Here is a 17,994-nt window from a genome sequence, read left to right as displayed (position 1 = left end):
TTTTGTTGAACTGGCTTTATTTAAATTTTACAGAAACCTGATTAAAGTATGTAAGTCCAGTAACAATTCTACAAAAATGCACATACAATGCCAGAATTCCTTAAAAGCAACTATCGTATTCTTGTTTTGCATAAAACATGCATTTATCTCAACTGCCACATGTTGGCCAGAATCAGTCTCTACAAGAAGAGACCGTCCATTATGGTCAATAAGAAAACTAGTTGTGAACATAGGTAAGAAAAAAAAAAGAGGTTTTCTGGTTAATGTAAAAGAAGGATCAGTACCTTTCTAAAAGAGCCCTTCTGCACTGGGTGATGCGTACGTTGGGCTGTGCAGTAACGCGTGGCCTCTGAGACTTGGCCCCGACCTGTCACAGGTGCCAGGAACTTCATGGCAGTTAGAGCAAATGTCTGTGAAGACGGTAAGTTACAAGCCATGGCTGTGTGCTGGCACAACCCTGCAGAGGGCCCGCGGAATTCCTCAGGCTTGGAAAGGAGTTCCCAAGCTGGGGCTGACTGTTCACGATCTCCCAGATGCCCTGAGCTTGGCAACTTCACGGGTCTACACGGCCAGCTCAGGGCACACCAGCATCTCCTGGGCCACAAGACCTTCCAGCTCTACACATCACACAAGGGGATCTGGAATTAGGAGGCTTGATGCAGAAAACTGGGGGTTGGACCATTTTCTTTGAGGTTCTCTAGGCCAAATTCATCTCATCCAGGGATTGGTATTTGCAACTGGACACATGAAGGAAAATTAATGTACTTTATGGCCTCAATGCCTCCAGTACTTAGGGCCACATACCTGAAGGCTTGTCATCTATTGTCACAAGAGACCGTGTTGCTCCACACGGAGGGCAACTGAGGGCTGTGTTTAGCAAAGCTGTTGTCCACATAGACTGAGGGCCGTAGAGAGATTTCCTACTAACTGAAAGGAGACTTCCCCTCAAACATGGGGTTTTATACAACATTCCACAAGGTTCTTCAAAAGCAGATTTCATGGTCATTAGAGAACCAGCTGTGGACACGAACATTTATTTACATAAAGCTCATCATTTGTGCAGCTGGGGTCTAGTCTGGAATCTCTTACACAAGTCTGCCTCTTCCGGAACAGGGCACTCACCGCCCTGCTCGCTACAAGCTAAACCAGGATCTTTTTTCTTCAACACAGATTTAAAGGGAAAAATAATAATTTACTGGGGTTCTAATAACATTTTCATAACAGAACAATATCAAAATAGGTCCGTTTTTACTATACGCTTATGAATATCCCTGATAATAGAAAGAAATCCAGAGGACTTCGTAAACCACCAAGATTTCACAGGGTAGTACCCGGTCTGTTTTCTAAGCAGCAGATGAGGGACTAGCACACGGGCGAATTTTCTCCAGGAAGCCCTGCGAGCACTACAGTACTGAAATCCTAATGTTCTAGTGCCAGGAGAACTGTGAAGGAAAATTTCACTTTGAATTTATTAGTAAAAATTGTAACAAAGGTTGGTTTCCTCGATCCTGCCATGGGCCAACCTCCCTGCCTGTGACAGGCAACCAGCCCAGAAAACCCTCAGCCTGGGCTCTCCTGGAGGCTGGGCCCAGGAGAAGCAAGTTTCGAGATGCCTCCCACTGTGACCACACTCGAGAGAGCAGGGGTGTGGGAGGAGGCAGACCAGGCCCGAGGAGGCTCCAACCCAAGGCACCGGGCAGGGTTCTGCGGACAGGAAGGGTGCCCCGCCTGCCCCGCACAGCAGGTCCCGGAGACAACAGCTCTGTGGCAGGGCGGACACGTCAGGAGTTAAAGAACCAGTCGTTAGAAAAGAAACTAGTTTACTTTCTCAAAACCCAATCAAACTTCTTCAAACTTCTAAGCAAATAACCTGGGGGTTATTTGGTAGTCGGGTGGCGGGCCTGCAGTCTGAGGAATGAGCCGTGTTTGGCGGAGTCAGGGTGCTGGTTGTCAGATCGGCATACACCGTGTGGCTAACTGGAACTGGGGAGAAAAGGAAGCTCAAGGTCGGAGGGGAGGCCTCTTTAGGGAGAGGCTGGAACAGGACCAGATGTGAGATACGCCTCTTTTATTCCTGGCACAGTAAATGGCCTTCGAGTTGGCCGCGCTGAGAAGGCGCCAACCCCCACTCTAGCTACAATAGTACTGCATCCCATCCACTCTTCTTCTCTTTTTCGACTGAAATTCTTCAAAGAACTGCTGGATGTCCTCTCTCTTAACAACCTGTTGATGGGAAGCACAGATTAGGAAAGGGGCACGCATTACAGGTTGGCAATAACTGGTCATAATAGTCACAGACAAGGTGAACAATACTGCTGATATGAATTATTTTAATGTGATCTCTCCCTTGACCTTGGACACACCGGCCACCCTTGAGCTGGGGCCACGGGGCCAGAAGGCCGGAGCCTGTGATGCTGAGGTAGAGCAGCCACCAGGGCCAAACACCTGGCCCAGATCATCGTGATGGGGGTGCAGTGGTAGGCGCGGCCTTTGCATGGAGCCCTGTGGCAGGAGTTTGCAGCCAGGATGGGCTTGACACCAATCTGTGGCTACCTCCAACCTGTCCAGCCTCAGCCTCCAGGAGGCCCAGCAGAGTCCCCAAGTCTCAAGCTGAGCCCCAAGGAGATCCAGAAGAACTATGAACACCTATTCAAAGCGAATGATGTATCTGTGGGTGGCTCCTACCTGTGGTCCAAGGTGGCCTGAGCTGAGGAGCTCAGGATCCAGGCCCAGGAGGACAGAGAGAAGGAACAGATGCCTAACACGTGACCACTCAGCTCCTCCTATTATACCCTGCCTACCCCTTCTGATTTACAGTTTGATAAATAAATGTCCTTTCCACACACAAAAAATTATTTTAATCTGTGATTATACTGTCTCCATCTTATAGAGAGCCTCTCCAGGTGCACAGACGCAGGCCTGGTCAGAGTCACACAGTAAAGAGGAAGAGGAGAGCAGGGCTGATCACGGGTGCCATCACCCACTCTGGCCCCTTCACATGAAATGAGGTAAAAGCAGCACCTATCTGACTAACAGGGTTGTTGAGAGATCAGATCAGATTTAATGCCTGTAAAACATGGCCTGGCCCATAGTAAGTCCTTTGGCTGAAGAGAAAGTGGCAAAGTCAGCATATAACCGAGCACCCTGAAGGTCTCTCAAGACCAGCGCCCTCTCTCGTGACCACAGCTGTCTCTTGGGAAGATCCTTCAGCTCCGTGTGAGTGCCCACAGAAAACAGAGTCTGTTTTGCTTTGAGATTTGTGTTTTCTCCTTTACTGGAAAAAAGGAACCAAAAATGTCGCCCTCTTCATGAGTCCAAAATTAGAAATGTTTGCTACATAAAAAGAGTAACTGGCCAAAAATAAAGAAGTGTTACTCTTAGGAAATGGAATATCCATTTTATGCAAAGAGAAATTTATCTTCCATTTCCTTGGAAAAAGGATTATTAGGACATCATACAAAGGTGTTTATGATATTAGCAAAATAAGATACTAGAAATGAGAAAATAAAGTAAGTGGGGTAATATGGATGAAGAAGTGGGACACCCTGGAAGGAGTCTCTGCTCACAAGAGTGTCTAGCCAGCTGATGGGACCTACCTGTTGCCTGAAGTCCATCAAAAGAGACAGGTTGTTCATTTACTTTTTAAGTACAAAGGTAACACATTCTTACTGTTATGAAGGAACAGAGGGAAAGAAAAAGAGGAAAAGAAAGCCCAGGGAATACAGGTGAGCAAGAGGGAGAGAGGGGGGAAAGGTAAGAAAGTAGATAAATACTTGTGTATTAACTGAAACTCTCCTTCTCACTCCCCAAAGGTAAGTGTGGCTAAAGTACACAAACAGCCATGCCTACTTGGATAACTTCCTTGGGATGACAGGATACTTATTAATCCTCTAAATGAAAGAACGACACAGACTAGTAACTGATACACCAGTTTTGCAAGCACCAAGAGTGAGACAGCTGGTCAACTAGTGAGGAATCAGAACCCCTGATTCAAGATCTAGGTAGCTAATCCACTCGAGACACGGAAGCTCAAAGCTCTAATACATTTGCTAAATGGCTTGGGAATTCACTTATAAAAATGCTAATATACAGGACATGTAGAAATTCCAACTCAAAGGATCTATCCCTATGCTGCATTACCAACACTAAACACTGAAAGGCATTAAAAAAAAAAAAAAAGAATTTTACCTACAAGGATATTGGGAGAGGGGAGCAAGCAAATTAGAGGGTGCAATTTTTAGCTTCTAGACTCTCAAATGGTCATAGCCAACATGCACAGTAGAAATGTTAAAGAATAAACAATGATAAATCATTTTCTTGGTTTGTCTCAGAAATTGTGTAGTTTTGGGATGCCTAGGTGGCTCAGCGGTTGAATGCCTGCCTTTGGCCCAGGGCATGATCCTGGAGTCCTGGGATCAAGTCCCACATCGGGCTCCTGGCATGGAGCCTGCTTCTCTCTCTCTGTCTCTGTCTCTCTCTCTCTCTCTGTCTTTCATGAATAAGTAAATAAAATATTAAAAAAAAAAAAAGAAATTGTGTAGTTTCTAAGTGTTCTTTTATAGTCAAACACAAACATAAAATAAAAGGCAGTCCATCATCTGAGAACATCTAGAACTTTTTATCTTATGTGGACAAATACAACCAAAGCAGATTAACTTGATTGTAGCTGAAAGCTCTTATTTGTTTTTGTAAAGATCTAGTTAGTAATGTCATGGAACAAACAATAAAAAAAAAAATATTTTGGCACATGTGAAAGACCTCAAATTTCTATTTATAGTGCAGAGGTTAATAAACATCTGAAATAAATGTAACATTGTATGTCAACTACAATATAAAAAAATAGTGCCAAGGTTAAAATAGTTACACCTGTGAACATTCTTAGTTCCTTTTTTTTTTTTTTTTTTTTTTTAAAGTAGGCTCCACACCTGGTGTGGAGCCCAATATGGGGCCTGAACTCACAACCCAGATATTAGGACCTGACCTGAGATCAAGAATCAAATGTTTAACTGACTAGGCCATCCAGGAACCCCATGAATGTTCTCAGTTCTAGCAAAAGAGAAACATGAGTCTACATTAACCAGAGGAACAGCAATAACTGTAGTTTAAGAACTGCTGAGAGGCAGGATGATGTTCATAGGGTCCGTGAAGAGCATTCCCTAAAACATGAGAACACCAACTAGGAAACTTCTGACTTTACAACTCATTTTGCAGAAAGGCAGGGCTGTGACCCTGTCCAGACATCCAGGCAGCTCCAAGTTCTTGCCACATTTATGAGCAAGGAGAAAGTGGCCTCAAGCGAGCTGGCCAAGTCTCCTTCCAAGACAGCAAGTATCAGCACACTTCCTCAGCAGCTGTTAGGCCCATGCCTGACTTAAGTTGTGTCTAAACACAGAGAGCAAACCAACTATAAGGATACTTTTAGGCCAAGAAAAGAAAAGTTAAATTTTGTTTAATATCTGCCTTTGGAAGATAGAAAAGTATTTCAGAAACACTTTTTGTTGGGATGCCTGGGTGGCTAAGTGGTTGAACATCTGCCTTTGGCCCAGGTCATGATCCTGGGGTGCTGGGATCAAGTCCCACTTCGGGTCCCCCTGCCTCCTCAGGGAGCCTGTTTCTTCCTCTGCCTATGTATCTGTGTCTCTCATGAATAAATAAATAAAATCTAAAAAAAAACAAAAGAGAAAGAAAATTTTTTGTCACCAGTGTATGAATAGTAAAGAGCCAGGAGGTATCTGTAAACTCCTCAGGGAGACTATTTAATTTAATTTTTAAAGATTTTGTTTATTTGAGCAAGAGAGAACATGAGCAGGGAGAGGGAGAAGGAGACTCCTCACTGAGTAGGGAGCTGGATGCAGGGCTTGATCCAGGACCCTGGGATCATGACCTGAGCTGAAAGCAGACGCCCAACCGAGTCACCGAGGCACCTCTGAAACACTATTTTAAATATACACATCTTAGAATCAGTGTCACCCTTAAAAGTGTATAGATCCTCTTACTAGCAAGAAAAAAGTTTTAGTCCCAGTTTTGAAATTCTTTTATTCTCAACTATAGAATCTATAATCCAAAAAAGGGGTCTGGCATTAACTTTTCCCTGCCTGGTCATTTTTCCTTCTTCATCCAAGGATCTCTGCCTGAAGGTTAGGATAGGCCGAGTCAGGATGGCTGATGGCCTTCTCTTCAGCTACATGTACTCTCTCCAGACCCGTGTGGCCCCTTCACCCCTCCTTCCCTCTGGTCTTTCAGCGTGGCCAGGCCATTCCTTCACCACCTCTCACTGATTTCCTTTAGCTCTGCCCGCATTCACCTCCTGAGCATCCAGTTTAAGATGCACCGTCATTTCTTCATCCGAGAAAATAAACAGTTTATTTAAAACATATAGGGATATGATTAAAGTTCTTTAACTTAACATACCGTGCCTTCATCAGCAAATCTCTTGAGATAGTCTTTGAGTTCAGTCTTCAAGTCATTGTATTCTAAATCAAAACAACAAAAAAGGGAGTAGACTTTAGGCAAGTCATTTGCTTTTAGAAACAAAGTACTAAAAAACAAAACAAACAAAAAACAAAGTACTTTCCCACTAACATTTGAGTATTGTTAATACCTTAAATTTTTTTCTAAGTGAAACATGCATAGAAACTTGCTCCTAATTTCTCCCAAGTTCTTTCACTTTGATATCTAGAACTCTACTTCTTAGGAAAAAAAAAATCCTCAGGTCCAAAAAGATTAGCTAAGAAAATTTTTTTTTTTTTTAAAGATTGTATTTATTTGACACACAGCACAAGCAGGGGGAGCGGCAGGCAGAGGGAAAGGGAGAAGCAGGCTCCCCTATCTCTCTGGAATTCTAATAGTTGAAATAATCCTGAACTTGTCAAATACTAAATTTAAAACTCATTCACTCACTTAATAGTTTCTATTATGTATGAGGCACCCTGAGGGCTACAAAATCTTTCAGATGCAGCCTCCATCCTTGAAAAGCTTTTAGTCTAATACAGGCAAAGGAAATTAAATTGTTAAAAATAAAAGACAGAAATGATCAATGCCACAGAGGTGTTGGCATCCAAGTAGAGACCGGCTGGGATGGAAATTACTAAAATCTGTCTGGGATGGAAATTACTAAAATATGTCGGGTATGCTGGGGGAAATATGCAAACGCCTGCAATGAAGGGCTTAGGGATGCTTTTCCCCTCTGGCGGTTCCCTGGAGCAGCCTGAGGGACCGTCAGAAAAGAGGACCTGTAATGTTCAGTGAAAACTATTTCAATGGATGGAAAAGACACCGATTTTCTTATTATTCTTTACTTGTACATCTACTATGAATCAAAACAGCATATGTTAAGGTTTCTCAAGCATGTAATAATTATCCTAGTACAGAACTCGGACTCAGTGCTGACAACAGCTAAATACCCAGCAACACTACAATTAGGCAAGTGTAATTGAGGCCTACTCTGCATTTCCGATTTTAAATTTTGTTATTAAACAAAAATGACAGGTATTAGTGGTCCTCCTTATACATATTTTAAGAGTGAAGGAAACTATGTACTTCATGAATTTTGGTTCAAACAGCATTTACCACAAATAAGTTCCACTTGCTGGACTCTGTCCATGCTGTTAAGGGTGTCCATTAAAGGGTCTCTCCTGTCAGCTGCTTGGTCGACCTTGCCCTTGTTTTCATAAGCCAGAACTGTGTCATGTTCATCTGTCAGGAACAGGACATCTAGCTCGCCATACATTTTCTTCAAAAAATAAAACCAGTTTCCCATTAGAACTGTATGTCATTCTTGGGAGGTCAACTTCATGAGAATCACTAAAAAGTCATTTAATGTTTTTAGATGAACTTCCAGAAAACCTGAACCTTAGTACAGAATTGGAGTGATTTCTTCTTTTTGCCCAAATCTCTTCTAGAAATCTCCTCAACTTCCCAGTAGGTGTTGTATAGTCTAAGAGATCTTTACTTAAAAACCACTGACTTACTGTAACTTTCAGCCAATTTTCATTTCTTTTTAAAATTTTATTTTATTTATTTATTCATGAGGGACACAGAGAGAGAGAGAGTCAGAGACACAGGCAGAGGGAGAAGCAGGTTCCCTGCAAGGAGCCTGGTGTAGGACTCGATCCCGGGATCACGCCCTGGGCCAAAGGCAAATGCTCAACCACTGAGCCACCCAGGTTTCCCCCAATTTTTATTTCCAAGTAAATTCTATGATATAAAAATGATAATTTCTATTTTCCACTAAAATGAAGATAAGTAAATAAAAAGTACCGTATGAGTCTTAATTACTTACACAAGCGATTGCCAGTAGCATTCCATAAATTTGCTTAATATAATATATCTCGGGATCCCTGGATGGCTCAGCGGTTTAGCGCCTGCCTTTGGCCCAGGGCATGATCCTGGAGTCCCGGGATCGAGTCCCATGTCAGGCTCCCGGCATGGAGCCTGCCTCTCTCTCTCTCTCTCTCTATGTCTATCATAAATAAATAAATCTTTAAAAATAAATAAATAAACAAAATAATAAAATATCTCACTGTTCTCAATAGTCCTAGCATCACTTTCATAAATATATTTTTCAGATGGCCTTATTTGAGGCATCGGTCCATAATAAACACAGTGACATTGACCCTGATGAGGTACTCACCATGCAGTCTTTGCAGGTACATAACTTGCTACGCCAGTTCACGGGCCAATAGGTGGCAGTGTCTTTCTTTATAAACTGCTTAGCATTAAGCTCCTGAAGTTTGCAGCTAGACTGTGATTCCATGTTGAGATGTTGATTCTTAAATGCTGTCTGAAATAAAATTAAGTTTTGAAGTATGTTTTTTTACAGTTTAACAGTTTTCTTAGCTTAGATTGTAGAGAGGAATTTCTTGAGACAAAGGGTACAGTTGAAATCCAAAGCTATAGAGCTTACAGAATTAATTTTGCTTAAAGCTTTATTTCTTTTGTGGCTCTTATTTCATTGGTTACCTGGAGATCAGATTCAGAACTAGAGCTGGTACAGGGTTCACTAGTCTGTTCTGCTTTAACTTCCTTGACAGCATCCTTTCCATGTTCTGGAACATCCTCTTTGAGGGTACTATCTTGATGATCTCCATTTTCAGGTTTGAGGACTTCCTGATCACCTATTCCATCAACATTCAGCACCAACCCATCATCCTCTGCAGATACTTTGGTTACTGTGGGTTCAATGAAAAGAAACATACATATCCACAGACCTATTTATTAAACAGTGAAATCACTTAGTCTGATTGAAAAATATTTCAGAATATGGGGCGCCTGGGTGGCTCAGTGGTTGAGCGTCTTTCTTTGGCTCAGGTGTTGTGATCCCGGGGTCCCAGGATGGAGTCCCATATTGGGCTTCCTCTGAGGAGCCTGCTTCTCCCTCTGCCTATGTCTCTGCCTCTCTCCCTGTCTCTCATGAATAAATAAATCTTAAAAAAAAATCAGGGATCCCTGGGTGGCGCAGCAGTTTGGCGCCTGCCTTTGGCCCAGGGCGTGATCCTGGAGACCCAGAATCGAATCCCACATCGGGCTCCCGGTGCATGGAGCCTGCTTCTCCCTCTGCCTGTGTCTCTGCCTCTCTCTCTCTCTTTCTCTCTCTGTGTGTGACTATCATAAAATAAATAAATAAATAAATAAATAAATAAATAAATAATCAATCAAAATGTCGATCAATACTTAAGCACTTTATATGTAAAGGAAAAAAAAACATTGCAGATGGTAAAAGGAGGTGGGGTATCTCAAGAAGCAAGAAGCAGGGAGAAGTTTAACTGCAAACACAGGTGGTAGGGTAGTTTTGAAAAACAACCAGCTTCTCTATGAGAGCAAGAAATAAAAATGGATGGATATAGAGGCAGAAATACTGTCAAAAAGACAAGAAAGGCACCTGAGTGGCTCAGCAGGTTAAGCTTCTGACTCTTGGTTTCGGTTCAGATCATGATCTCAGGGTCCTGAAGCCCTAGTCAGGCTCTGTGCACAGCAGGGGAGTCTGCTTGGGATTCTCTCCCTCTGTCCCTCCCCACACTGGCACATTCTGTCTCTCTCTCTCTCCTTCTCTCTCTCTCTAATAAACAAATAAATAAATCTTTAAAAAAGAGAAGAAGAATGATAAGGGAGCTATTCCAATTGGTATTTCAATTCAACAGAACACTAGGTCATCTGTTGATAGGGAAGTAAACGAAGAGATGGGAGATGGGGAGGATCCATCAAAAAAAACCCAACGAGTAAGAAATAGATACAGGTCTAGTGGAAAGTGGGAGATGTAATGGAAAAGAGTATGAACAGAAAGAAGGTGCGATGAATTTAAGAATTTTGAGACACAACCAAAGAGTAGGGTGAGATTTTAGGCATGGCTATGTTGTTTGTAGTTCATATGGTAAATGTTCCCTTAAAGGTGAGAAGGGCAAGACATGAGGGCAGAGCAGCAGATACTATGAGTAACTGCCACTCTAAAAATAAATTAAGTAATGCATTTGAATTAAATTATTTACTGCCTCAAGATCATTCATTGCTGATTAGTTAGTTGTTTGGGGCCAATTCCTTAGTGTATAATAAAACACTACATAACAAACTTTACTCCACCCTTCCCAACCAATAACATGTCTTACATTTAAGAACCATTTCTTTTGGTTCTATTTATCTTTCAAAGTCCCATTCAAAAACTGCCTCCTCCATTTTTCCCTAATTCTGGTCTCCTCCAGCCTCTGTTATCATGCTACTTAAGTACAAATTTGTTCTTGGTAGTTTCCCAAGCAATCTAGAAGCACTTTGTGGTGTATCTTACACTTTTTCTATACCTCAGAGTCCTATTAAAAACAGTTGCTAAAAAAATTAAAATAAAAAAATAAAAACAGTTGCTAAGGGGTGCCTGGGAATCTGCCTTCGGCTCACGTTGTGATCTCAGTGTCCTGGGACAAAGCCCTGTGTCGGAGTCTGCTTCTCTCTCTGCCCTCCCACTGCTCGTGCTCTCTCAAATCAATCAATCAATCTAAAAAAAAAAAAAAAAAAGTTGCTAAAAGACTTTTTTTTTTAATTTTATTTATTTGAGAACCAGAGCACAGAGGGAGTGGGAGACTCCGACTGAGTGGAGAGCCTGACATGGGGCTCGATCCCAGGACTCTGACATCATAACTTGAGCCAAAGGAAGTTGCTTAACCAACTGAGCCACTTAGGCCCCATAAAAGACTCTCCATTATAGGAAACAAACCGAGGGTTGTTGGAGGGGAGGATGGGGTAACTGGGTGATGGGCATTAAGGAGGGCACATGATGTGATGAGCACTGGGTGTTATATAAGACTGATGAATCACTACCCTTTGACATGAATAAGACACTATATGTAAATTAACTGAATTTAAATTAAAAAAAAAAAAAAACAGTGGCTAAAAATTCTGGACTGAATGTAGGAATTTCACAAGCACAAGTCTGTGGCACACCAATGCCATAGAGACACCTACCTGCCAATTGTGCAGCATAAGCCCACAAGAAGGAGCAGCGCTTCATACAAGCCTGGCATACCATCTCCTGGAAATCCCCACTCTCGGGAGGAGTGGCACCAAGATGCTGTGAATACAAAAAACTGAGTATTTTTCTTGTGGTCTCCAAGTGTCCAAAATACTCATTAATTAATAAACAAATATTGCAATAGAACACTGATCATATCTTCATAGTTTATTTTTAGAAGAGTAATTATAATGTAAAATATAGCACAATTCATAAAGAAAAGAACTTTTCTCTTTCTATGAAGACAATAGCCTTAAAAAGTAAAAGCTTTCCTTACCCTTCCATGAAACCAGTCTTCACAGACTACACACTGGATCATCTCATCCGGAATCTAACATGGAAAAGCAGTTTGTATGTTAAGGAGTACATACAATGAATTCTGGGATGCAAGTAAATCTGCCCAAGAGTAGAACTAGATATTAAATAATTGTCTACTGATTCTGTGAAACTGCTATCCACATGCCAACAGTCAAGAAGACAGGGAGAAAGAGCAGGTCACAAGGCCAAAAAAGCTCACTTTACAGGAACTGGTGTTGCAGAAGGGTTACATTGGGATGAGCACTTTGGAAGCAACCGTCATGGGACAGCTGGGTGGTTCAGTGGTTGAGTGTCTGCCTTTGGCTCAGGTCGTGATCCTGGGGTCCTGGGATTGAGTCCCACCTTGGGCTCCCTGAAGGGAGCTTGCTTCTCCCTCTGTCTGTCTCTGCCTCTCTCTCTGTATCTCTCACGAATAAATAAATAAAATCTTAAAAAAAAAATTATGGAAACAACCATCAAAGCTCATTCACTTCGGTTACTTGGCATCTAACTCTTACAAAACTGTTTAAGTAATGTCTTCTCATTTTATATGTAAACCAAGACCCAGAAAGGTAAGGTGAACTGACCAATGTAGAATGTGGCAACCCTATATTCGTCAACTCCTTCATTTCACTGAAACCGAAAAGTGAATATTATTAAGTCTTTTGATAACATGGACAGCAATTTCCCTCACTTGAATTAGTTAAATCATTAAGTAATTAAATTATGCTAGGAATATGAGATTCCAAAGGGCATAGACTGTTTTTGGGTTGGTTTTCCTTTCATTCCCAGGCTTTCGCATCTACGGATTAATATCCCAACACTGTTCTGTCTTTTCCCTATTATAACTCCTCAAAGGGGAAAAACGCGTATCTTCAACTTGTTCCTCTATATAATTTGGTTCAATAATTACAGTTCCAAGACAACTAGAAAGCAAGAAGAAGGCAGAAGGTTAATTTCTCTAAGCATAAAAACACTCCTTCAAATCTGTAAATACACAAACAAAATCCAAGCCAGTCAAAATATGCGCCAAGAATGTGAAAGGACATTTCAGATAGGTAATTACAAATGTTCAATAAGCTCATGAAAGATCCATAACCTCACTTATGATCAGGGAGAGAAAAATTTTAAAAGATAACTGCTCTTCACCTATCAAGATGGCAAAATTTTAAAAGATTGCGAGTATGTAGGGCTGACAAAGAATGTGGGGAAAGATACACTATCACCTACTGTTGGTGACTGAACTCTTTTGACAGACATGACTGCAATTTGAAATATAAATATCCTATGTCTTACCAGTTTTATGTCTAGGTATCCATAAATACCGGCAGGAAGATGCTCAGTCATATTACTGTATAAGGATGTTCACTGCAGCTTTCTTTACAATACAGAAATGAGACACCATCAGTCTGCTACAGGACGTTTAGGTAACTAACTTACAGCGTGTCGCATTAAGAATACTGGTTGCAATCAGAATAAGGTGGATTTGTGCTGTTTTGCATGGACAGATGTCTATGATATACATAAGTGAGAAAAGCAAGTTGTAGAACTGAATATACCGAATTTTCGCTTTTGTTAAAATTACAAATTGAAACACACATCCACTTATGTGCGCACAGAAATAGGGTAAAAACATATACCCCAAAAAAGTGTTAACAGTGGTTATACCGAGGAAATAAGAAGGTGGAGTGAGGAAGAAGAAAAACTTTTTATAAAATTCTGTGTATATTTTCTTTTTAATTTAAAATTTTAAAAAATTTTGTATATATTGAAATTTTTTAGAGGATCCAGTCTGTAAACCACATTTCTATTCTTTTAGGGAAGCAAGAAGTTGAAGGTCATTTTCTGGACAGTGTTTGGGGGAGTGGAGCAGGCAGGCGACAAGAAAGAAGAAGGAAGAAAGTGCTGGCCTTGAAAAAGTCCTGTCTGGTATTTCATTCTCATGCTGTAGAGTGAGAAGAATAGTTGAGATCTGTACCAGTTACAGCTCCAGCCCAGACTCCCAAGAAAGGATAAACCTAGAATCCTTTCACAATCCCCCAAATCCCCTCTGAACAGCTACAGAGATCCAGACTGGACAACAGGACGAGGAGTGCAAACTGAAGGTATTAACCTCCAATTAACCTCCCAGTCTCTTACCTCATCATCAGGATCAGGATAAGGTCTCTTACAAATGCAATATAATCCAAAAAAGTTGTCATTGTACTTATTGCCAGAATTTATCTTTGCTTTGTCCTGAAAGAAATTAATTTCAATATATAATATGGTCTAATTTTAACTATAATTTCAAGTATCATGAAAGTATAAATTACTTTCATATAAATATCATATATATGACATATTACACTTATAATATATTATCAGTATAATACAGTAAGATACAAGTAATATGAATATAATATCATAAATGTTGTAAATGTCATGTTGCATGAAGTTAATGCATTCAATAAATTTCTGCACTAAATATCTTCCTCCCCAAAAGTTGGTCTTTAACTTTCAAAGAAAAAGAATTCACTCCTATTAAAAGGATACTTTTTCCAGGATACAGAGAATCAATACAATTAATCTTTTGTACCTTCTTTGTAGTAATTGAGGGAAACCAAATATATCAATAATGAAATGCTCATAAAAATGTATTATAATTATTAATGATTGGCCTATATAAACTAACATTGACCTAGAATTTCTAAATACTTCTTAATGCCCAGCTTTGATAGCCAAAGCTCCCACATTACTAGAAAGTAAAAAGCAGGCAAGGAAATTGTCCAAAAATAACTTTCAAAGGAGGGAAATAGCAATTATGACCAAACAATATAAAATCCCTTACTTTCTACTTAATTTCTATTACTTCCATAAATGTTACTATAAGTATAGTTTTTATTATACAAAAAGCAGTGAAAAAAATCCTGTGTCCATCTAGCTCACGTTCATTATTTTCAAGTTTTTTTTATTAATTGTATTTAAGGTCATACCCTTTGCTTTAAAAGCCTTAAACCATGAGGACAACATAATCAAGCCTGAGTTACTTTAAAGAACATTCCTACCAAAATCTTTCATATTAATTGCAATCTGTAATGTAGGCTCTGAATAGGTTAGTTTTCCAACAAAATAAAAAATGGAATACAGTCTAATACTGACTTGCTTATTTGCAAAGAATAAGCATGAGAACTTCTTTTTTCGGAAATGTATGGTTTTTATCCACTCTGGCAAATATCAACCTGAGCTATTTTCAATGCATTTTAAGTTACAGTGCTTACTTACAGGAAATAATTTGCATTCCAAATTTTTAAACTTGCTGTTTCCACAATCACAACGAAAGTTTCTGGGAAAAAAAAATGAGGAAGAGCCAGTTTAAACTTTTCTTTTAAATCTAATGAGTTACTCTTTAAATCATTATCATAGCCCCTTCCCTTTCAATGCGTTTCTAGGATCTAAAAAGTGACCTTGGTTGCTGTTCATGGATCCACTTTGAAACTTCTCCAAGCACATAACAATAAAAGATTTAATAATTCTGGAAATTAACATGCAGAGACAAATATTTATTATCACACACATACACAAAAGTAAAATAATGGCAGAGAAAGATGACTACTTTGAGTTTGTACAATAATTATATTTTAAAAGGCCCTTTGGAGGAGGAATGCCTGGGTGGGCTCAGCAGTTGAGTGTCTGCCTTCGGCTCAGGGTGTGATCCTGGGGTCCTGGGATGGACTCCTGCATCGGGGTCCCCATGGGGAGCCTGCTTCTCCCTCTGCCTATGTCTCTGCCTCTCTCTGTGTCTCTCATGAATAAATGAATAAAATCTTAATAAATAAATTTTAAAAAGGCCCTCTGGAAAAACTGTTCTCTCCAGTTATAGAAAACGATTATATTAAATTTTACCAGTGCACAACTACTTTATATGGAAAAACAAGAAAAAAAGTGCAGGTGGGAAAGAATCAAAACATTTAAAAGACATTCAGTACCAATCTCTGACTGTCTTTACCTTTTTGTGTATAGCTCAAATAGTTTGTGACTTCCATGACATTCATAACTGCAAGCTAGGCAAATCCCTGCTGGTTCTTCTCCCTCTGGGGTGCAGGTACTACAGGCATATAGTGCTTGTCTCTTTACTGAGCCCTAAAAGACAGCCCCAAAATGGAAAGAGAGAATAATTACACAAGAATGCCAAAACACTGTCACATGTTTCAAATCATTACGTATGTCCTATATTAGTGCTTATTTTCATCTTTTTTTTTCTTAAAATTGATAGTTTAAAATTCCCAGCCAGTTGAAAATAAGAATAAGCTGGCCTGCATCAACATTTTAAGACATGAAAATATAGGAGAATGTGTATAGGTTTATGTTAGCAATATCATACTTGTGACTCCACCAAAGAGGAAATCAATGCATTAAAAGAATCCTTTTGATTTCAGGAGAAGCATGCTGAAATATTTAGCATGCCCCGATGTCTGCAGTGTATTTTCAAATGATTCAGGGGGAAATATATGTATTATATAGAGAAGAGCGATAAAACAAGTGTGGCAAAAAGTGAATACATGTGAGAGGTGCAAAACTGTTCGTATATTCTTTCAACTTATCTGTAGATTTAAAATCTTTCAAAATCAAAAGTTGGGAGAAAAAACAGGCAAAACTTTTAGAAGTCTTGACAATGGTTACCCTCCTCTAGAGAGGAGGGAGACAGAGAAGCTTCTGGGATGCCCATGATGTTCTTAATCTAGAGGGGGTAGGTACATGCATGTGTTCACTTTTTTCCCCAAGCCAGAGACAGGATTTGTGCAATTTTCACGTATTTTCCTACAATAAAAGGAGAATTTTTAGGAAGTCCGTTTCATAAAGCTAACTACATTTCAAGAAGGGCTTATACACACTTTCCCCCCTTCAAAGGAAAGCAGGAAAAGAAGTTGTTGTAGTGGTGACCAAAGGTTTTTAAAATACCCACCAACATCTGGGACTATCTGTAGATACCAGGCTAATTCAACCACCTAACCCCTGTGCAGGGTAAGCTCCACGGGCCAACAATGACAACTAGTATTATGAACTCAGGCCGCACCACATAATGGCCCCAGGTCTCTCACCGCATCCCCCAATGTTCCACGCCGCACCCCCTCCTCCCATAACCTTATTCTTCCTACCAATTCTCATCCTGTGTAGTTTCCTTCTACCCACCTTGCTCCATTTTTGTACCTAGAAATACAACGTGAGTCACCCAACACTACCAGGCACCCCCTCAAGTCCTGATTCATAACGTCTTCCAAATGCCAAATTTACCCTTCAAGCGAGTCCCCCCCCTCCCCTCCCCTCCTTTGCCAGTGCCACCTGCTGTCGTGGTTCCGGTCTATTCCCATGGCGGGAGGGGGGAGGCTGCAGAGACTCTGTACTTGCTTCGTCTCACCTAAGAAAGCCACGAGCCAGCACTTGTCCAACTAAATTGTAGGGGATTAGGCGTCAAGGAGCCCAGCCGAGGGGGGGGGGGGGGCGGATTTTCAAATCCAGAGCTCTCTCCTTTAACTCTGGATCGGCTCTCCCACTAGGTTCCTAAATAAACACTCTCGGGATGGGAAAAGTAAGAACAAAGATGTCGGGATCCGAGAGGTCACAGCAGCCGAGGCACCAAGGAGAGACGGGAGAGGAAGGAAAGAGTAGGCGCCCCAGGGCCAAAGCCCGGAGAATCCTAAGGGGCCGGACCGGGGAAGACCGAGGGAGGAGGGGAGCCCTGCGGGTCACAGGCTGAGAAGGAGGGCCCGGGAGGCGGAGGTTTCAGGGCAGCTGGGCCTGGGAAGGGAGCGCCTCCGACCATCGGCGGCCCCGCACCTCCACCGGGAGGAGGGAGAGTCGGGTCGGCCAACCGGGGTTCGGCGGGAGCCCGCGGAGCCGAGGCCCGGGCCGCGCGCCCACCTGAGAGTAGGAGCACTTCTCGGAGTCGCTGCCGCCCAGTACGGCGCACGCCTCGTTCTCCAGCTCCTCGTCCTCCTCTAGAACGTCGACCAACGACACCACGGGCTCCAGTTCCGACTGTCGCCCCGCGGGCCCCTCCGCCCCAGCCATCCTCAACTGTCAGAGGGACCGCCGCTCGGCCCGGCGGAGGCGGGAAAAGCGGCTGCGAGAGGCGGGGCCGGAGGAGGCGGGGCCCCGTCCCAAGAGCCAATCCCGAAGGAGGGAAGCGAAGGAAGGGGGAGGAGCGACCCCGGCAAACGGAAGTC

General features: G+C 41.6%; 1 protein-coding gene and 1 pseudogene across 1 annotated transcript; one reads left to right on the top strand and one right to left on the bottom strand.

Moving 5' to 3' along the window:
- UBR7 (ubiquitin protein ligase E3 component n-recognin 7) lies at positions 1-17,988 on the bottom strand. Its single transcript, XM_025442810.3, has 11 exons — positions 17,690-17,988; positions 15,777-15,910; positions 15,053-15,113; positions 13,931-14,026; positions 11,772-11,825; positions 11,449-11,554; positions 8,962-9,170; positions 8,633-8,782; positions 7,570-7,732; positions 6,412-6,473; positions 1-2,223 (listed from the first exon to the last, which is right to left on the bottom strand). The coding sequence occupies exons 1-11, from the start codon at positions 17,837-17,839 to the stop codon at positions 2,131-2,133; spliced, it is 1,278 nt and encodes a 425-aa protein (XP_025298595.1). The 5' UTR covers positions 17,840-17,988; the 3' UTR covers positions 1-2,130.
- Positions 2,425-4,533, top strand: LOC112656902 (mitochondrial import inner membrane translocase subunit TIM16-like; annotated as a pseudogene).
- Positions 17,989-17,994: the final 6 nt, after the last annotated feature.

The sequence above is a fragment of the Canis lupus genome, chromosome 8 (genome assembly GCF_003254725.2).
Source record: "Canis lupus dingo isolate Sandy chromosome 8, ASM325472v2, whole genome shotgun sequence".
Lineage (NCBI taxonomy): Eukaryota > Metazoa > Chordata > Mammalia > Carnivora > Canidae > Canis > Canis lupus.
The sequence above is the reverse complement of the archived record's forward strand: the minus strand, read 5'-3'. Positions and strand labels throughout refer to the sequence as shown.